The sequence below is a fragment of the Lepidochelys kempii genome, chromosome 2, assembly GCF_965140285.1.
Source record: "Lepidochelys kempii isolate rLepKem1 chromosome 2, rLepKem1.hap1, whole genome shotgun sequence".
Classification (NCBI taxonomy): domain Eukaryota; kingdom Metazoa; phylum Chordata; order Testudines; family Cheloniidae; genus Lepidochelys; species Lepidochelys kempii.
The window spans coordinates 81,476,902-81,498,992 of NC_136381.1; the positions used below are offsets into that span (position 1 = coordinate 81,476,902).

Here is a 22,091-nt window from a genome sequence, read left to right on the forward strand (position 1 = left end):
GACTAGATGATCTCCTGAGGTCCCTTCCAACCCGGATATTCTATGATTCTATGATACTGCATGTGGCCAACTTTTGATCAGAGAATAGGATTCAATCATTCTTGACTTATATAAAATAAATACAAATTTGCGGGGGTGTTTTTACACCTAAATGAATTCCTCGCAGAATTTAAACAAAAGTAATTTTTTCAGTACATAATTTCTACTGTTGGTGAGCTGGAGCTATTCAAATGAACAAACCCTCATTTTCGGGAAAGAAGATGGTTTCCATTTGGGAAAGCTCAGAATATTTCATACACAGATCAGGTGTAATATATGATCTGTAACTCACTGTTTAGTACCTGAATTTCTCCTTGTAATCAGATTTTTTAAAATTACCGGCATAATCTAATCAGAAACAGATTTCTTTGTAAAGTAGGGCTTGCCCAGTGACTGTTGGGATCTAAACTCTAAAGGATTTTCAGCAGGTGTTTATCAGCCCATTTTTTTTTTTTATTTGTGTTTAGGTGCATATATCCAAGCTCTTGATTGTTTTACTTGTTGGCACAAGTTGCCCAGACAATCTTATACTATGGGATGACCAGTCAACTATGAGAACAACATGACTGAAGAAATGATGAAAAACAGAACTGACTTTGCAACACGACAATACGTATTAGGGCCAGTCAGCTTTTAAAGTAACACTTACAAATCACTAGAGCTTACTCAATAAATCTTTCTAAATATATTTCCAGTCAGCACTAGAACTAGCCCTGGTTAAATGAAACCAATTGCCAGGGGATTGGAATTCAAGATCTGCCTTGGTTTGTGATACTAAATCTCAACTATGCAAAACTAGGAATTACTTTGAGGACATTCTATGGCCTGTGCTACACAGGAGGTCAGACTAGATGATCACAATAGTCCCCCTGGCCTTAGAATTTATGAAAAACAAGAGCTTGCCCTTTCTGGGCTGTGGGGAGGAGGATTAGACTGACTCATCACTACTTTGTGAGTCAGGGAGAATCTGCTGCGGGGAGCAGTTTGGCAGATAGGAATTATGGGAATACTGCTGGGGAATTGTTGGAGAATTTTTCCATATCTTTTATTGTTTTTCCTCTCCTGCACTGGGAAATGTTAATGCCAACTACGGTTGTAAAATAACTGCACTTTTCAATACTTTTGGCTAACTTACCCATTGGAAAGCTACTTGAACGGTGTGGAGACACATCCGATATAAATACCATCTAGCTGCTGCTTGCTCTCTGCTGAAATAGCGTAAGGGTTGTTAGACCACCTCCAGGGGTGTGATACAGGTGGATCCATGCAGCACCATATCCTCGAGTCCCTGTCACAGCTCATCCTCTGTGCAGTTTCCACGCTCTGTCCACCCCTCACCCCCCACTACAGAGCAGCAGAACTACCCTGGCTATGCTGCTACAGAACCCTCCATAAGGGCAAAGAGAGGGCTGGCTTTGCCCGTAACAGAATAGCCACAGAAAAGCAGTGACACACAGATTTGGTATAATGGAGGTTTTTTGGTTTGATTTTCAAACACAAGCATTGAAGCCACAAGATTTTTTAGGAAATTAATGCTCAAATCCATAAGGGCCCTCTTGCTAGGCAGCATGTTTTACTACCCATACTGCATGTTGTGCCAAACACACAAACATAGACAGGGTTGCTGAATCTTGGGCTGGAGGCACTGGACACATCGTGGAGATGAACCCCACAGGCTGTGGGAGCTGAGGTTTGTTTCTACTGCTCTCTTATGCCACCTCGTGGCTGACTTTAGGAACAACATAAGAGCTTCCAAAGAGACTTGCCTAGCCTTGGAAGATGCAGAGCGAGTGCAGTTTTCAGACAAAGATAGGGGCTCTACACTGGGGATGGGAAGTGGACTAAAATAGGGTGAAAATGCTGGGCTTGAATGAATGCGGTGATTGAAGCCTTACAACATCTACTCAGCCCCGCCCCACATCCATAATAACAATGCAAACAGGGTTCTGTGGGGTAAGGGATCCTGGTCAGACAAACTTGAATGTCAAACTAAGGATTTTCTTGGTTTTAGTGTTGCAGTTCGTGCTGTATAAGTGATAGTGTGCTCGATACTTCAGTGTTAATAATTCGATCTTGTCTTCATTTCATCAGGAAAACAAACAGAGCATCTACTGGTTCTGAAAGCCACAGGAAAAGTTATCCTAATCAGAAGTGTTTCATATCTAAATTCTGTGGACCAGAAACAATGGGCCCAGTCCCACTTACTTGGGCAAGCTGTCTCCTTGAAGTCAATGGGCTTACTCACATAAACCAAGCAGGATTTGGCCGTGGTGAATAACAAGTTAAGGAAAAAGCTGTGTTAAAAGAATTTAGTCTTTACAACCAAATAAGAATATGGAAGTCTTAAAAAGAGCATATTGCATTTATTGGCCCCAGAACTCTTAACACAGCAACAATCTCCCAGAGTTCCACTCTTTAAAGTGCTTCAGACTCCATTTATATTATTATTTTTAACATTAATGTACACTTCAGTATAAACACTGTTCATCAACCCAAAGAAATGTATATATTTTTATAAAATTATTTATATTAGGCCAGATTCTGTAGTCACTCTCACCAGTGTAAACTCAAAATAACTCCTGCTAAGTCAATGGAGTTATTTTAATGCTATACCAGGGAGGACGAAAGCAGCATTTGGCCCACTACGTGTATAAACAATACTATTTTATATTTTGTGTATATATCTCACACACCCAATGAATTACCCAGGAAAGCAATCAAATTTAATAAGGACTCTAACAAAGCCAACATTTTTAATTAGCTTTGGCACAGGCCACCCTTCCAGAAGATGCATTAACTTGTAAGCCGTTTTGAACATCATAATAGACAAGAGTAACACAGTGATCAGGGAAGGAGAACCCATATTGCAGTAATTCATACAGTACATCAGAAGACCCAACCCAACGAGGGTACAAATAATTCCCTTATTATGTAATGGCAAAGTTATTTGGCAGGGCATCCAGTCAAGCTGACTGCACCATGAACCTCTGAAATTTTGCTGACAGAGACAGGTTTGTCATTTATTTTAATGTTCTGTAGACAGCCAAGGAACGAGTCCCGAACAGGAAGCCACGGTGTTTCCAAATTTGCTGTAAAGACAAGGAAGAAAGAGCAGCTAAATAATATGAGCTGTTTTGTAAAGCACTGAATACAACAGGCTGGTGGCATTAAAATGTTCCCTTTGATATCTCTGATTATTGAGAGGATTGGATAGTCTTTGCTTTCAGAATGTAATATGATACCAACATTCCACGTTCAACTAAACTACTTTACTATGGTAAATAAAATAATTAAAAAAATTATTGCACATTTTATCATGTTTTGCTGTTGATATGAACTGGGTGAAACCTTGCTATGGGTTGAGTTAAAACCTCAGTGAGATTGATGGGTGTGAATGCACCCTTCAGTTAACATAACTGGAAGGATACATTCATCTCAAGCCCTCACCTATGACAAAAGGAGTATGTGAACCTTCTCAGGAGTTTTGGACTATATGGGTGGAGTGGCTTTTTGTGAGCATTGTTTTGGTGGGGGGCGGGGAGAGGGGGTTTGGTGGACACATGAAAGTTATATTGGCATTTGAGGTATGAAAAAAACTACTCCCCTGACCGATGTAGCTATGCCAACCTAAGCCCCAGTGTAGACATAGCTATGTCGACTGAAGAGTGCTTCTGTTGAGGTGGTTAATGTTGTTCAGGGAGGTGGTGTTCCCACACAGACAGAAAAATGCCTTCTAATGGCGTAGGCTGCATCTATGCTACAGGGCTATGCCAGCCTGTACTGTAGACATAGTGTGTGTGTGTGAGAGAGAGAGAGGAAGTGCGCAAGACCCTGCCTACCTGACAAAAAATGATGAGATAATACAAGTTAAGTCTCCTGTCACCTGAGTGTTTTTTCCCTTATAGGAGAGGATATGGCCCATAGTGTGTTTGATTTTTTTTCTTTCAAAAAAAGAAACAAAACACCAGGAGGAGCAACAAAACATTAACTTGAAGTAATATTACCTGGAACTCTTCCAAAATACAGCGGATGACCCACGTTAGCAGAAAGTGGGGCAGAGGATCCAATGGTGTAGTTGCTCTTTGCATCCACATCTAGGTGCACAATGTTCTGTTTCTGAGTTACTGTAAGGAATTTGGTAAATCAGTAACTTTGCTCCAGTCAAGCATCCACTAGCCATGACCTACTATTTTAAGAAGTGTTTGTCTTGCAGGAATGTGATTTATAGGGGAAGTTTTATTTCATTATATTTCCAAGTCAAACTGACATATACCAAAATACCTATGGGGATGAGAAAGCGTTCAACGTCAAAGTCCAAAGGTTCTCTTCCCTACATGCAATCTTAAATAATTAAAACCTGTTATTATTCTAAAGGGTGTTCTTAGAAAAAACAGCAATGGAATTATTTAGTGTATAAAAGGTTAGGCATTAGATTTGGGCTGCGGCAGTCTTTTTTGTTCTTCCCACCCCTTTCAGTTTCAGAAGAGCAGGCAAGAGGATACAGTACCTGCTATGGAGTGCCACTCTCCATCACATAGAGACTGCTGAGGAGTGACGGATGTCTGGAACTCTGCAGCACCATTATTTCCAGAGGCAGTGAGCTGTAAAACAGTCATTTTTCAAGTTACTAGGGAAAAGAAAGAAGTGACAAAAGAATATCCAACTCTCAACAATTTACTGAACTCACTGACTGGTGCATTTCACCAACACTTTAAAAGGCACAGTCAAAATATTTGGACTCCCAAACAGTCTTCCTTAAAGGAAGGTAGATTCCATTTAAAGAGTCCTAAGAGAGGATAGTGTGTACTCTATACACACATAAATCCACCCCCTTGCCTCCTTCCCCAGGTTTCCTTCAACTCCCCTGAGACACCCTTCGCTATTGAACACGATACTAAAATAGAACTGCTGAGATTCTGCAGTGGGTATGTGCAGAAAGCTACGGAGAAACTACACAGGGAGCTGCACAGAGCAGTCGGTGCTCAATGGTTGCGCTCTTCCTAGCAGCCTGGCAAAGGCTAAGGGAGAAGTGAGGGCACATGGTTCCATGATCCACTGGCCTAAACCCTGGTAGATTTTTGGAGGAGCAGAGTACCACAAGTGCTCCTTGTCCTGAGGAGAAGAGGGTTCTCTGACACTCCCCTTCACCCTGCACTGACTATCATGGAGCTGCCTGATGGAAGCCTGCGTGCATACAATGGAAGCTGCTCATACTGGTATGGTAGCAAATGTAAGGTTCACACTCCACAGAGATGGTTATAAGACACTATCATGAAGTTTTTAAACGTATTTTTAATTTGGTTTTCTTTTGTACGAAGTTAGTTTGGTGTTCAAAGTAAGGTGTCTCTCTTCTTAGTTATGGTAATACAGTTCAAACAGAAATAAACCCCACACTCACCTTTCCTGCTTCCATGTAAACAGTTAAATAGTTGCCTTGTTTGTTTCCAGTATGGAGTAGGACTCCTGTTAGGCTTCTCACACGAATGTTAAATATGATCTTAAATTCCAAACCCATCACAAAAGAGTTATCTGCAGGTGTGAGAAGGGGAGGAGGGAGAATAATTAGAACAGCACATTAAAAAGGGGAAAAGTATCATCTATATATACACACACAACATGGAGCTATATCTGTCTGATATAATAAACTGATAGCTATATGACTATGTCTCTATCCATCTATGTGGATTATATAATAAAGACATAGCTCCACATAGCGATTGCTACACTACTTACCAATGACGATATATCCCCCTTCATTAAAGAAATATATCCCAGGCTCCAAAGAGCCATCCAAACATGGAGGGACCCCAGTGTTCCGATGAGGAGTATTCATGAGCTTTCCATTCATTTTAAAATTTCTCAGGCAACCTACAAAACTCTTTCTTGGTATATTCTGAAAACATATTTAAAAACATGAAGAAATAATAATAATAATAATAATAATAATAAATTAATAATAATATAACAATAAATTAGAGCATGCTGGCTATTATTTTAATAACAGATCAGCCAAGCAGTTCTTTAGCATTGTTTGATGGTAGAAAACCCAAGTATGAAATGCACCTAAAGACTGTCCCTGGTACAGTGAAAATGTGTACTATGTCATGAAAGAAATGCCAGTAAACTATGAAAGAGTCAAGCGTGCTAGAAATGTTGAAATCTTGAAAGGGTTATTGCAAAATCTTATTTGTAGAATAGCTGTTTTCCAATGATACATCCAAATGTTGACAATCTAACAGTCTAATTCTGATTTCAAATACTAAGCACTCACCCACCCCCAAACAGCTATTGTGTAGTGATGCACATACCTAACAGGTCATTTTTAAAGATAACAGAGGTAATGCATATCTAAGATTAGAATCAGGTTCTACATCTATAATCCCTCCTAAAATCACAGTGATTAGTAAGTGGGAATCCCTCCATCTGGTACTGAATACTACTAAATCTAGTTTAGCTGGAGACACCTTAAGGATCTGCTGAAGTGAATGCTCTAAGGGGAAAGGGTGCTCTTGGAGAAAAGAGGAATTTGACTTTTGCAGGTAAAGGGGAATCAGGAGCAGCACATGGCTGCAATCAATTTATAGAGTAAAATGCTGATAATTTATGTCAAGCTGAAGGCTGGGCACACAGTTGGGGAAGGGGTGTATGTCTATAATTAGGAATTTGTGGACACTACGTATAGATGGCCTTAGTAATCTAAATCCCTCTCATCATGACTGCCCTTTACAATACTTCAGTGTCTTCATCTGCAGTGCAATGAAAAAAAACACCCCCAAATCTCCATGATTTACCTGTACTTTCAGGGATGGAAGCCCACCCAGATAGACTGGTGGCTTAGTGCTGAAGGTGGAATTACTTGCCAGTTTTCCTTCCCTGGCCCTCAGACCATCAATAATAAGATGGCCATTCTTCCCATCCATATTGAATACCACCTTTGTGGGGGAAAAGCATAATTACCATTAGACACATTGGGTAGAATTTCAAAATCACTTATGTGAGGTAGAAGCACAAGTCCCAATGAAAGTCAATGGAACTTGTGCTCCTAAATCATTTTGGTACTTCTGAAAACTCTAACCATCAAGTTATAGACAGTATAGTCCTTAAATCAGCATGCATTTTTGAGGCTCACTTGAAACTAGCAAAAATAAAAAGAAAGTAGGTGGGCAAAATGTTTTTTCAAATACCTTATCGTTCAAAAACTAGGAGTATTTTGCACAGCATCAGTTATCCAGGTTCCTTGTTTTTCATTACTCCGGTATATAACCAGAGTAATTCCACTGACTTTCTAGATGCCTACGGGCATCAGAATAACGCCTTAAACCATAATGTCTCTATCCTACAGACACATACTACCTACCTTAATGTTCCCTTTTTTGGGGAACTTTCCTAAAGTAATACAAGTATTGTCACAATCCTAACTGCATTAGAACTAGGCCACTGCCGTGAGACTTTTGACAACGAAGACCTGTCATCCACACGAACCTTCAGCAATATGAACTAGCTCCACAAGGTTGAGGTGAATATACTCCCGGCATTTTAAAATGCTGAGCACTTACGGCTGTGCATATTAAGTGCTGGGTCATGTTTTGCAATGGTTCACACAGTTAATTTTGTCCTAAATGTCATAATACTTACAGTATGCCACTGCCCATCATTGTATTTTGCTTTGCTTTTGATTTTAATTTTCTTTCCTCCAGCACCAAATGAAAAGACAAAACGACCCTTTGAAATGTAAAGAGCTATATAAGAGCTCTCAGGCTTATTTCCCACAAAAAAAATCAGTCCTCCCGATGATGCAGTCCGTACGTCTACTGAAAAATGTGACCTTTAGTGGAAAGAGAGGAGCAGAGAAGACATTAAAACGTGGCCTTGTTTTGCTTACTGTCATACCTTTCCATAACCTTTAGAAAGAGGCAAGGGGCCTGATTCTGCCAGTATAATACCAGTACATCAAAGTGAGATTACTATTAAGTATTTGAATGCTGATGATGTACTCAGTACTGTAGAGAATATAAAGTAGACAAGGCCAGTGGGTATCTTCACTATTTGGTAACCACTGAATTTAATTAAAAATCCTCTCTGAACAGAGGGGCAATATACTGTGTCCTGAATTCTAGTTTTGGCAAATGAAGAGAAGAAGCAACTTTGACAGAAAAGGACACTCTTCTGAAAAACCCGGTCATCAGTCTCCGAGAGTTCCATCCCAGAAACCAGTAACAGAAGCACCCAGTCTGGTCTTAATTGTTGGAATGTAGGGGGAGAGGTTTTGACCTACAAACACAAGTCAATTAATTTGTTAACACAATAGTGGCTTTTGGAATCATAATTATGTGTTACACCATTCACATTTCTGAATGTGGGCTGAAGTTGGCAGATTTAGATTCTTGGATTGTGCCTCAATGTGCACTAAATTCAAGCATCTCATTCCAGGCAACCTGTTCAGCTTTGTTCTGTAGAAACAATGATTGGGAGGAAAAGTTCTCTGTCAAGCCCCTAACAGAACAATCAGGGTGCACCCTATTACTCCCAAAGAGATGCACATGGGGAAATCATAACCCTTAGCACCTAAAGGCTTAAGATTCATTGGAGAATACAGCATTAGAAGTTAAGTGGAGAACTGTCACATTACCTGTCTGTCAGTGATGCCTGGGAAAGTGTATACAGCAAATGACTATTGGGAGTGTTGCCAAACTGATAAGCTCCACTGATGAAATTTAGCTGAGTAGGTAAAGCACAGCTCTTCTGGTCTAGCTGCACTTCGGCACCTGTCAGGGAAGCACGGTACTTTTTCTTCTGTAACTGCAAGGCAGAATTTAAATCTTTAATATGTATAACTGAGATAGTAATTCAATATACATATTTCATAGTTCCCATCAGAATCAGTCAACACCCTCCTTTGAATGGCTAAAGAACTTATCACTCTGGAGAGTTATATATTGAGCATGGGATAAGGAGAAGGGAGAGCTTGTTCCAGATGCTAGGTGGAAAAGGAATAACATCAGTTCCTCAGCCCTGCCAGCTCATGTGGTGGAGCCTAAGCCTGAGAATCAGTGTGGATTGGAGTTTATAGTAAACATAGACATACCTTGAAAATCTTAGAGCTGTTAGGATCTGCTAATTCTTTCAGCAGCATTGGCTGGAGTGACTTGTACATCCTGCAGGCTCCCACGGATACACCAGTCTTCTCAGTATAATTGATTAGATTTTGAACTTGAGGGAGCTGACCTGTCCTAGAATAGGGAATAAACATGAGGAATGAGAATGAGCGCTATAGGAGACCACCCTTTATCATCTCTATTATTTAATGAAAACCACCATATATTCTAGAGCTGCATTGTTTGGACATATAGCCTTACAAGGTAGATCTACTCTCAGTGATAGTCTGTTCAAGGGACATCTACCAATTTTCACCTGTCACAAGAGTATGATTTATATGAGTGATTCTAAACTCTTGGCACAGGCAGATCCAGAATTACTGTTGTAAGAACTTCTATATTTTGTATTAGCATGTGATGTCACCAGGAAATCCCAACCACTTATACAGTAGGTGGCTTATAGAGTCCAGTGCTGTGCCTCTGGCAGCTTTAGCAGGCCAAGACTAAATAAAAGTATCAGCTGCTTCCTGGGGGGGGGAGGGGTGAGTGTGTGTGTGTGGCGGGGGGAATCCTTGAAGATGTTGCATGACCTACAGGGTGGGAAGTTTGTGAAACATGAAAGGAGTCTGTAGTCTGGAGCTCTTGCCTGAAACATCCCACCTCTGCTACAGTCCTACTGCTGAGGTAAGCCACTGCTGTTGCATCCTCAACTGAATTTAGGAGCCTACCAAAAACTACCCACTTGAAAAAATGCTGTTGCCATTGAGAAAAGGGAGCTGGAATACAGTAACTCTGGCAGTGTCACACCTTCTGGACTAGAGTAAGAAGGTGTTGCTGATTAGCGATAGAAGAGGATTGATCAGGGCAAACCTACAGTCTTGCTAAATCAGCCACACTCCCACTCAACTGGATGCCCAAGTGTGAGGGCTAAAAAACTATCAGTTTGTTACTGTGCAACTCTGCCCTGTTGCCAGAAACACTTTTATACCAATCTTCTTTGTGCAAAGGCTAAATCAATGAGAATAAATGTACACATATGTAGGTTGTAAGGTTTAAGGAATCTCTCCAATTTTGGTAAATCACAGATGGACGGACAGGTTAGTATACATGTTGCACAACTTCACAATGCTAAGGCAAAGATTTAATGAAGATAAATACAAACCAAAAATACAACATATTTTTTGTGAAACCACACACACTCATGCACATCCAAACACTCAATAGTCAGTAGAAACAAGCAGGCCCCAGCTGGGAGAATACCTGTGATAGGAATTAACTTAATGAAAGAAAACACTTAAGGTGAAATTTCTCTTCTAAATTGGGCTTGCAAAGATGTATTTACCACCAGGTGGATGTGGAGGGAAAAAACTGAGTAACAAATGGGTAACATAAACCAGCAATCAGGTCTTTTTACAAGTACCCCCATTTATTGATGTAATTATTTATTTTGCATATACAAATGTTTCTTGCTCATGCAATTATCTGGCTGCACATGTATTTTTGATGACTATAATATAGGCAAAGATGTTTGAAAACTTTGGGTGTTGCAATATACGCATTCCAATATAATGATGCTTTTAAACCAAACTTCTAGTGAAGGAATACAATTCAGAGTGATCTTCCAATACATCAAAAGATCAAACTCCATTAAATCTTATAAAAGTGATGAATTGGCCAAATACAGGAATGTATTTGTTGTGCAACAAGGTTATGCATTCAGCAAGGTTTCATGTATCTAGAAGAAATGCAGATTAGTGAGAAGCAATTCCAGTTACTCATAAAGGAAAACAGGACATTTCTCTCTTTACCCCAATGTCTGCTACTGCAAATACTCCCGAGTTAAGTACCTTTGTATAAAGACATTGGAGATGCAGCCTTCAAAATTATCACCACCCAATTTTATAGGTTGACTTAATTTTCTAGACATTCCTTGAGGTTCAACAACCATTGACACAGGCAGGTCATCAACCAGGAGCTTGACCCTGAAACAAGATGGATACAAATAAGAGTGAAAAATTTAGGAAAAACACACTACCAGCTAAATGAATTTTTTTTAAAGAAAGATCTGACACACACATGCCTTCCAGTTACATTTTAATTCTGAATGCGTTTACAGGCCTGGTCTCCTATCGCTTCCATGGGTTTTATACCCGTACTAGTTCACTACTTAACCATATTTAAAATGGTGCAGTACAGTTAGAATGAGAGCAGAACGTCACCTTACATTCTTTGGGTGAGATCGTGGCCTCAGTGAAGTCAACAGCACAACTTCCATTGACTTCAGTGGGGCCAGGATTCTATCACTTATGCCAAAAGGAAACAGAATTTGACAAGTTGGACACTGCTACTACAGAAAAACTCTGAACGTTATCATTAGACCAAGACTTTAATACAATCAAAGGCTATCTTTCAAACCCCTCTTTTTTAGCCAGCACAAGTTTTTATATAACCCTACAGAGACCAGTGTGTTTTAGAAGTCATCTAATTTTCAGTAAATTAGATAAATTTTAGTAAATTGTCTCGTAATCTATATAGGAGATCAATATCGAGAAAATTAGGAGAGATATTACCCTTCCTCCTCAGGCCTGTAAAACAGCTACATTAGATAGGTTTGCAATTTACACTCAAAGATGTGAAGACTATGAGTGTGAGAAGCTGTCCAATGCTATGTCTTGCCCAACCACAGAGAAAGACACGTAGCGCACAGAAAAGCAGATTCAAGCCTTTTGGTTTGAAAGCTCAGACTACCAGTGTTGCTGTGAAGTATAGGAGCTGAACTGGAACTCAGCAGGTATTGACATGCAAATATACAGATCAAGAATCAGCCAATGCTTCAGAATGTCCATATCCACTGCTAGCACAATTCAGAATTTAGTTTTAACTATGTACCGTTTTATAACCAAACATCAGGTCAAAAAAACATTCTACAATCTTCTCTTTCTAACCAAGGCTTGCATTCCATTCAAAAACCAAACACAGAACTGGACTTACATCCTGTCATCTTTGATTACTGACACATAATGCACTGAACCATCTTCATATTTCTTGCTGGATTGTTTTTCCTCATCTGTCATCTTTACGACTACAAAGCCGTCTCTCAGAAAGATGGTAAGAATATTAGGCTAAAAAATAAAATAATCCTATAAAGTTATCATTAAATATAGGCAGCTTCAGGTTTTCCTGATATCACCATGAACCCAAGTCCCAATCGTAAGTCAGCATGGCAGAATGCATTGCTCCCAAGAGTTCTTGGAATCCAACATGGCTCCATGGGAGGAAACCTTCCTTCCCACAAAACTGTTCTGGGCCACCCCAAAAGCTGTACCTCTCCCAGGGTAATCTCCCAAATCATACTACTCCAGAACCCCTGCAATTAACACAGCTCCTGGAGAAGGGAAGAGACCTGCCAGCCTACACCAGACTTTGGGATGCAAAAAAATAAAAACGTTATTTAAACATTTTTTAACTGACTTTTACCAGAGGTAGGGATTGAACTCCCCACCTACTGAATGCCATTGTTTCCTCCAGAAGCACAAGCACACAGGAATTTCTTCTACACTCTGCCCCTCCAGTGGAGTCACTTCTCTCTGCACTTCATATTAGCAAGCAAGTCATTTAATCTCCCTTTACCTAAGTTTACCCATACTGTCTGAGTGCTGTGAATAGTCATGGTTGGAAAATGGGAACATTTTAAGGCAGTGGTTCTCAACCAGGGGTACACGTACAGGAGATTCATCTACTCACCTAGATATTTGCCTAGTATTACAACAGGCTACATGAAAGGCATTAGCAAAGTCAGTACAAACTAAAATTTCATACAGACATTTACTTGTTTATACTGCTCTATATACTATATCAATGTTTCTCAACCTGGGGGGGGGTCATGATTTATTTTACAATTATATGGTAAAAATAAGAAAGTAAGCAATTTTTCAGTAATAGTGTGCTGTGATACTTTCATATCTTTATTTCTGAGTTTGTGAGCTAGTAGTTTTTAAATGAGGTGAAACTTGGGGTACACAAGACAAATCAGCCTCCTGTAAAGGTTGAGAACCACTGTTTTAAGGGAGAGTTTCCACCACAAAAGGTCTATTCTTTTCAATGAAAAATTTCAAAACTCAATTTTTTTGGACCAGATCTTATTGTGAGTAGAATTGGGCAGGAAACAGTTTTCCCATTCTGCAAGAAAGTGAGATTTTGAAAAATGTTCCTGTCCCAAACAGACATGAGTTTTCTTATCCAGAAACAAAAATTAATGTTTCATACCCATATATTGTAATTTAATAATGTTCCACTGGGTGCCAACGTATGAAAGCTAAATCCGACTTGGAAATTGCTGGGAAATGGGAAACCCTCAGCATTCAAACCCAGTATTCCATTCCTGGAGAAAGTTGCAGATCTCACAAGCTAAAAAGCAAAGAGATGATGAATTAGGTTTTCATGTATCACTTTTTTTACTGGACTGCCTAAGATAAGTCTCTCATTCTTTTATTCAAGCTAATATACACATGAATGGACTCTAACTGAAAACATATAACAGACAAATTGAGCGTACAGTACCTGAGTTTCCAAGTACAGAACAAGTATATATACTTTGTCGGCATCCATGGAGTTAATCTTGATTTGAACCAGTGTAAGTAAACTGAGGCCCATTTAGTATGATACACGGCTCTGCTCTGTTTACTGTCTATGTTATCAGAAAAGGCCAGATGATTTTATATTCAAAGACAAAAAGTAGGCAGGCAGGGTCGCTGTCCACATGAATGAACTTTGGCCTGGAATGAATACATTCAGATTTGAATCCCTTTCATTTATCCATTAGGCAGTGAGGCCAAGAGTGCTGTAGTGGCAGCAGACTCAACCACAGTGGAAAGGGAGGAGGAGGAGTGACAAGAGTCTTTCAACAGGAAGTGACTACCACGATCAAACCAAGTGGCATACACAGAGTTGAAAGGGAGTCCCACCCAGTTGGCTGCAGCAGGAAGAATAGTGAAAAGGGCTCTGGGGATGGATTTGCACGTTTGAAGTTGTGACACCCCTGGGATGCAGACAAAAACTCAGAGGATCCATCGGGGTAGGAAAAGGAAGTAAGAGATGACTACCTATGCAGACCGCATACACAATATCACCCAATGCGTTCCGCAAAGCAGAGACAGCTACTGGTCCACTAGTCACATTTTTCAAGATCATTTAAGAATAAAAGTACATAACTTGAAAATCTGGAGTAATGCTAAAAGACTAGAAGAGTGCTAACGCTGTACCAGTATTCAAAAACTGCGAGCGGTATGACCTGAGTAACTATAGCCTGGTTAGCCTGACATCAGACCTAGGCAGATCAATGGAAAAGCTGATACTGGATTCAATTGATAAATAATTGAAGTACAGAAATACAATTAAGGACAGTCAATATGATTTTATGGAAACAAAAGTCTGATCAAACAAACCTGATTCCATGCTTTCATGAGATTACAAGTTTGATTGATAAAGATAACCGCATAGATGTAATATATTTAGACTTTTGTAAGGCATTTGACTTAGTACGTCTGACATTCTGATTGAAAATTTAGAACTATGCAATATCACAGGTTAAATGGATTAAGAACTGGCTGACATCTCAAAAAGTAATTGTCAAAGGGGAATCATCACTGAGTGGGGTGTTTCTAGTGGGGTTCCTTAAGGTTCAATACTAATAGGCCCAACACTGTTCAACATTTTCATCAATGATCTGGAAGCAAATATAAAAATCACTGCTGATAATATTTGCAGATGACACAAAGATTGGCAGAGTGGTAAATAATCATGAGGCCAGAACAGTCATACATAGTGACCTGGGTAGCATGGTAAGTTAGACATTCAGGAACAAGGAACACAAGCCATAACTAAAAATGGAGGGCTGCATCCTGGAAAGCAGTGATTATGAAAAGGATTTAGGGATCACAGTAGACAAACAACTAAGCATGACCTCCCAATATGATGCTGTAGCGAAAAGGGCTAATGTGATACTGGGTTGTATAAACACGGGGGTAGTGAAGAGGGGTAAAGAGGCGTCCACATTTTAAAAAAGATGCTGAAAAGTTGGAGAGGGTGCAGGAAAGAACTGTAAAGATGATTTAAGAGCTTGAGAAAATGCCTTACAGCAAGAGAATAAAAGAGCTCCATCTGTTTAATTTATCAAAAAGAAGATTGAAAGGAGACTTGATTACAGTGTGTAAGTACCTCCACAGGGAGTAAATACTGGGTACTAAAAAGGGCTCCTTAATCTAACAGAGAAAGGTATAACAAGAACCAATGGCTGGAAGTTGAAGTCAGACAAATTCAAATTAGAAATACAGCACAAATTTTTAACAGTGAAGGTAATCCATCATTGGAACAAACTATCAAGGGAAGTGGTGGATTCTCCATTTCTTGATGTCTTCAGATCAAGACCGGATGTCTTTCTGGAAGTTATGCTTTAGCCAAACACAAGGCTGGGTGAAAGTTAATGGCCTGTGATATACAGGAGGTCAGACTAGATGATTTAACCGTTCCTTCTATGAATCCGTGAACAACAAACATATTAAAAGCAACTTTGCAAATTACCTTCCAGTCATTGGAACACTTCCTACTGACACCAATGGTCTCAGTAAAAGTAACAGATGCAGTGACGGGGTTTTTTACATTCTTCATGCAGCCACGGAATGGAGATGTAGAGATATTAAAGCTGGTTTCAGAGAGAAAAATGTAACTTGTTACCTCAATCACACAATAGTACAACAGTCAGTCAATAGAATGATATGAAATAGAAAAATAAAATAGCAGATTCCAAGATGAATCCTTATTGCACACAAATTTTCACTGTCATGTCCTGTCACCCAATTAACAAAGAGCCAGATGATTTTCCACAACTCACAGTTTTTGACATATATATATACACATCACATACAACATACAGAATCTGAACCCAGCCCTCCAATAGGATACAACCAAAACCTTTTACTGATGTCAGTTGAGTGTGTACCCAACAGAAAGGCTGGGCCTGCTGACTTTTTAAAATAGTAACTCACCGTTCCCGCAGAGAAGATGGAATTCCACCCAGGTAGTATGTGGTGAATTTAAAGACATTGATGTTGGCTTTAATCCCAGGATTAATCGAAACTAACTTTTGTCTCCCAGAAATGTATAATTTAATCTGAAATGGACAGATAGTGAGAATTAGTGCACACAAAATAAACAAGAATAATTTAGCACATCAAAATGTGCAAACATAGCATAATACAAATGGTCTAATTTTGTTCTGATTTACACCAGTTTAAATAAAGAGTAACTGCATTGCTTCAAGTGGATTTACACTACATTTTGTAAGTAACAAATGCTTAAAAGAGGTATGTATGCAGATTTTTGTGCATGAGTGGTCTAGCAATGAATAGATATAATCATAGTACTTAGATTATGCATTTTATTTGCAGATCTCAAAGCACTTTTGAAAGAAGAGTAAGTATCATTATGCCTATTTTACATCAAAAGAGACTGAGGTGATGAAAGGTGACGTGACTTTTCTAAGTTCACACAGTGAATCAGTGGCAGAGAGGGAGCAGAACACAGCTCTCATAACTTCCAGTCCTAGCCAATGGAACCCACACCTTCTAGCAAGTGCGGTACCCAAAATTGAGTGGCAAAACTGAATACTCACATGGTTTGGAAGCACTCTGACTCATGAAGTTCTGAGAGTGAGTGACTAGTACCATTGAAAATGAGGTGCTAAGTTTCTTAATTAGCAAAAGTGTGTTCTGTTTCATTTTACTAATAAGTTTGGGTTTCTGCAGTTTTTCCAGCTACAATCAGAACTTGAATTAGCCACGTCCTTCTCAGTGCATTTCCACACACACACACACACGCACGAAAGCTGCATGAACTATTCACAGTAAACAAGTTATTCATCAAATTTAGCCCTCTTGTTTGTGAGCAAATTGTCTACAAACAGGTTGTGATTTCTACAAATTAATATGGTGTTTGAAATTCCATTCGTATTCTATGCAAACATATCTCTGCCTACCAATTGCTTACAGCTGGTTCACTGGGAGTACTGCTTCTGGCTCTTATATTTGTAAGTCAAAATTGAGCTGTTTTGATTGGACACATAGGTCACATCTTGACTGGATGAGAGTGACTTTTAGAATTAGGTTTCTGACTTAAGTACTCATGTATATGAATTCAAGATGTGCCTTTTGTGAATGTTCTGCAATATTCTCCTAAAATTTGCTGTTTAGGCATATATTCCTGCCAGTAAACATAGCTCTTAAAATATCCAAGGAAAGCTGAACAAAAAAGGGACACAGACAAGCAAAATCATTTTAAAATTTGAACGTATGTTCACAAATAATTATTTGTAATATTTCCCGAGCTCTAATTTATACATACATAAACCCATACACCATTGTTATTTTTACTTTTCAGTCACATTTTCTTATTGTTGAAAAATCTGTCTATTTTAACAGTAGAGTTTAACTATACTTTTGGCCAAAATAATCATCAATAAAGGGATTTGATTATGTGTTTCAAAGCAGACTTCATATAAATAGCTCCACAAAATAGCACAAAATGCTTTTAAGCTGATGAGATAAAAAAGCGGTTGTATAAAGGTCAGTTAAAAGTTTTTTCTTAAAACTGATCTGATAAAAATACCAAGCTAAACATTAAAATAATGTTGGTATTTGCAATTAATATGATAATCCTTAACTAAAGCAATACTGTCAGGGTTTCCTCCCCACTCTGAACTCTAGGGTACAGATGTGGGGACCCTCATGAAAGACCCCCTAAGCTTATTTTTACCAGCTTAGGTTAAAAACTTCCCCAAAGCACAAATCCTTCCCTTGTCCTTGGACAGTATTGCTGCCGCCACCACCAAATGATTCAGACAAAGATTCAGGAAAAGGACCACTTGGAGTTCCTATTTCCCCAAAATATCCCCCAAAGCCCTTTCACCCCCTTTCCTGGGGAGGCTTGAGAATAATAGACCAACCAATTGCTTTTAATAAAAGTACAGACCAGACCCTTTATGTTTAGGACACTAAAATTAATCAGATTTTTAAAAGAAGAACTTTATTATAAAGAAAAAAGTAAAAGAAGCACCTCTGTAAAATCAGGATGGAAGGTAATTTTACAGGGTAATAAAAAGATTTTTAAAACATAGAGGATTCCCCTATAGGCTCAACTTCAAAGTTAAAAAAACAGGAATAAACCTTCCTCTTAGCATAGGGAAAATTCACAAGCTAAAACAAAAAATAATCTAACGCATTTTCTTGCTATTACTTACAATTTTTGTAATTTTAGATGTATTATTTTAGGATCTTGTTAGGAGCTGGTTTACCTGGTTGCTCTCCTTCTTTGTCCCAAGAGGGAACAACAAAGAGAGCACAAACAAAACCTTCCCCCTCCCCCAGATTGAAAAGTATCTTCTTTTCCCATTGGTTCTTCTGGTCAGGTGCCAACTAGGTTAATTGAACTGATTAATCCCTTATAGGTAAGTGATTCTGTACCTCTGGCCAAGAGGGATTTTATATTACTGCATACATAAAGGTTGTTACCCTTCCCTTTATATTTATGACAAATACACTTGCAAGAGGGCAAGTCGTTTGAGTGGTTATGCGCCAGGAATACTTTACCCACAGAAATACATGATATTGAGCAGTGTAAAGATTAATTTCCATATGAGCTTCACACATAAGCTAGTGTTTTTCTAGCCTAATCATCTAAAAAAAAAGGCAAAACATCACAGTCAGAAGAATTTGAAATAGGATGTGTAGCTTCAGCCATTATGATCTATATATTTTTAGAAGTTCATGATACTTTTAATAAAAGATATCATTTGTTTAAATGACATACTTGCTGATATGTTCCATCATTTACAGCTGCTTTATTGCTTGCTATTTCCTTTGGAGGTTGTGAGTCAAGTTTGTATCTGAACACCAGATGGCCATTTTCAATATTCAAACTAATGAAATGATCCTGCAATAAGAAAAAAAACCACGGTGTAATATATCATATGTATTTTTATTGTCTTGTAAATTATTTTAATAAAGTTAAATAATACTACTACTCTTATATAGCACTTTTCACCAGTAGATCTCAAAGCGCGTTACAAAGGAGGTGTTTACAGATGGAGAAACTGAGGCATGGGGCAGTTAAGTGACTTGCCCAAGGTCACCTAGCAGGCCTATGGCAGGGCTAGAAACAGATCAGAGGTCTCCTGAATCCCAATCCAGTGCTCTGTCCTCTGGGCCACACTGCCTCCCAGGACAGTAAATAATAACAAGAAAGTTTTTGGCAAAAAATAAAAGATAACATTCTAGAATGTACTCTTAATGATATATATGATTAACTCAAACTCAGGAAAATGAATCAACTCAAAAAAGTACCATCATATCTCTACAAAATTTTGATAGCATCCTTTTTTTATTTCAAAGAAATTGCTATAATAAAATTCAGTAACAAGGCAATGATTTATTATATTAACAAACATACCAAATATGTCTATAGCATTCTTATTAGATAAGTAATACAACAGGCGATATTATCATTAGTTCTAGCACCTAACAGATTACCTGAAGCCTCAAAGTTTATAGGAATCATCACCTGTACTCTAAGTTTCTCCTTGCTCTGTTATCTAACAGAACTAGAGCTGGGCAGAAAAAGGTAACTCCATCTGGTTTGTGGGATTTCAATATTTTGAAATTAGGTTTTGTTCCAGTTTGGAACAAATCTGCAAATTTCAAAATTCTCTAAAGAAATGGAATTCAGCCCCAGAGCTGTGGACCCTGGAAGCCTAGACTCACAGCTGACTGGCAGGTAAGCTGTCAAGGGGGCGGTAGGTCAAACTGCAGGAAACCAGGTGGGTTTCCACTGGAACTTTGGCAAAATAAATGATCTCTGCAAAACTTTCAGATTTTGCAGAATTGGCAAATACTAATGAAAATATGTTTTGTTGGAATTTTTCCAATCAGCTCTAATCACAATACCTAAATCAAAAAAGCACTCATCTCAGATACCAGTATAGGGCCAAATGTTCCTCTCAGTTACACTGGTACAACTCCATTGGAGTCAATGGGTTCAACTGGAGTAATTGGGAGCAGAATTTGGCCTATAATTTTGAAAGGTAGGCACAAGTGACTATTACATTTTTTTGGGTTACACAATTCCCTTTGTCATGTACCAATATCACAAAAATAACTGCTTTGATGAAAAGGAAAAATGTATACAGAGTCCTTTTAAAGGAAAAATGTATACAGAGTCCTTTTAAAGGAAGGTTTACATTACCAAAATGTGATTTATCTGTAACATGATTCATAACAACAATGTATTTTTCTTACTCTTTTGGGGGTCTCTTTCAGAGCCATATACAGGGTCAAAGCAGTTAAAACTGCAGCCCATCTATTGCATTTTCATTAATGCTACCATCCTCCATTTCCAGCTGCCTCTCATAACCTTAGTGGCTTTGGGAGAAGTGAGATGATTTGATCCTTACAAATTATTCATCACCTTCTATTTGTATGGGGTATTTCAGGGATGCACATTACAATAGTAATTTCTTCTTGAAAGCAAGACAAAGATTTGACTGGCTCAAGAATAGCCTTTTTTAAAACTTATCAGGTCATCACAACAAAACATTGCCACCAACAATTCTCCCTCTGAGCCTGTTTCTTCTAAGATGGAGATGCCATCATTCAAGTGAGTAATGGGGCAATTCTTCACCATACAGTACCTCACACTCTCTATTCACTGCTATAATCAGCATCTGTTCTTTAAATGTCTGTTTCTAAAATGTGTTATAATTAATATTCAGTAGCAATAAAACATAGGACAGAATTTGCTAATCCATTTCACAGATGGCTATGGTAGTTTTGAGAGCTATTATTCCGAGCACTTTCTCAATTAATTTCAGTTTTCAAATTATTATAAGTATATATAGTACTCAAAAGTTAGAATCACTCCATTAGTTACCTGGTTTTCTGCAAAAAACACCAAGCCTTCATCTGCAGTAGTTTCAATTTCCTGCTCGTAGAGCAAATTAGGAATATTTGCTTCTCTAGCTGTGACAAGTGCATAGCCTGTGCCTTCAAAATAGTTTTGGTCGGACTCTGCTTTATATCTGTAACAATGAAACATCATAAATCAGAATATATGGGAGCAAATAATTGCTACCACACGGACATAACAAGAACCACACTAAATGTAATTTTTAAAAAAGCCTAAAACAAAATATTCAGTAACAGGGGTGACCAGATTCTAGTAATGCCAAATCCTGACCCGACTGAAGTCTATTTCTCATTAACCTCAGTGGGATTAAGATACGATTTCTAGAGAAGAAAAATCTTATTTAAAATGTTTTAGTGACCTGATGTTTCTTTTTAATGTCATTTTAGGCTATAAAGAAGCCAAACATTGTATGCCATGGAGCTGAGGTGTTTGAATATGTGTCTGGTTATTAGAATATTTGGGTGGCAGGGTATGTGAACTGAAGTTGCTGTGGGTATGAATGCTTTAGTAAATGGTAATTTGCCCTGATTTTAAGTGGTCACATCAACAGGAAATACACTTAATCTTAATTTATCAGTGATAACGTTTTTTCAATTTCTTAATGTAGAACACTTGCTGTGTTTATTTCTTACCTACTGCATGGCTCCACTTCAGTGGTATTGAGATTAAATGTCCTCTTGAAGTTGTACAGGCTAATAACATTCTCATTTAGGTTGTCTAATTCAATGCAGCCTTGGTAACGAGGGTAGTCTAGTGCACTGGGAGGCTGCAAAAAATAAAAGAGCCATAAAAAAAAACCAACCAAAACATCAACATCAATTTAATAATGTTTACACAGACATGAAAACAGTAATGCTGTAACTATTCGCAAAAAGAAATTTTTTTTCTTTTTATTCTTTTTGCGAATACAGACTAACACGGCTGTTACTCTGAAAGCTGTAACTA

The 22,091-nt window shown here is 38.5% G+C and overlaps 1 protein-coding gene across 5 annotated transcripts in view; it reads right to left on the reverse strand.

The window, feature by feature from the left end:
* Window positions 1-2,382: 2,382 nt before the first annotated feature.
* LAMA3 (laminin subunit alpha 3) overlaps window positions 2,383-22,091 on the reverse strand; it is a 190,226-nt gene continuing 170,517 nt past the window's right edge. For all 5 annotated transcript variants that reach the window (XM_073331377.2, XM_073331378.2, XM_073331379.1 and 2 more), the window contains 17 exons: window positions 21,779-21,912; window positions 21,111-21,258; window positions 18,996-19,118; window positions 16,178-16,302; window positions 15,714-15,834; window positions 13,401-13,541; window positions 12,126-12,256; window positions 10,982-11,116; window positions 9,125-9,269; window positions 8,669-8,838; window positions 7,675-7,864; window positions 6,831-6,971; window positions 5,773-5,932; window positions 5,438-5,568; window positions 4,547-4,640; window positions 4,044-4,163; window positions 2,383-3,128 (listed from right to left, as the gene is read on the reverse strand). In XM_073331377.2, coding sequence (XP_073187478.1) covers window positions 2,983-3,128; window positions 4,044-4,163; window positions 4,547-4,640; window positions 5,438-5,568; window positions 5,773-5,932; window positions 6,831-6,971; window positions 7,675-7,864; window positions 8,669-8,838; window positions 9,125-9,269; window positions 10,982-11,116; window positions 12,126-12,256; window positions 13,401-13,541; window positions 15,714-15,834; window positions 16,178-16,302; window positions 18,996-19,118; window positions 21,111-21,258; window positions 21,779-21,912 — 2,355 coding nt within the window. In that variant the 3' untranslated portion in view covers window positions 2,383-2,982. The remainder of the gene's footprint in view (window positions 3,129-4,043; window positions 4,164-4,546; window positions 4,641-5,437; window positions 5,569-5,772; window positions 5,933-6,830; window positions 6,972-7,674; window positions 7,865-8,668; window positions 8,839-9,124; window positions 9,270-10,981; window positions 11,117-12,125; window positions 12,257-13,400; window positions 13,542-15,713; window positions 15,835-16,177; window positions 16,303-18,995; window positions 19,119-21,110; window positions 21,259-21,778; window positions 21,913-22,091) is intronic.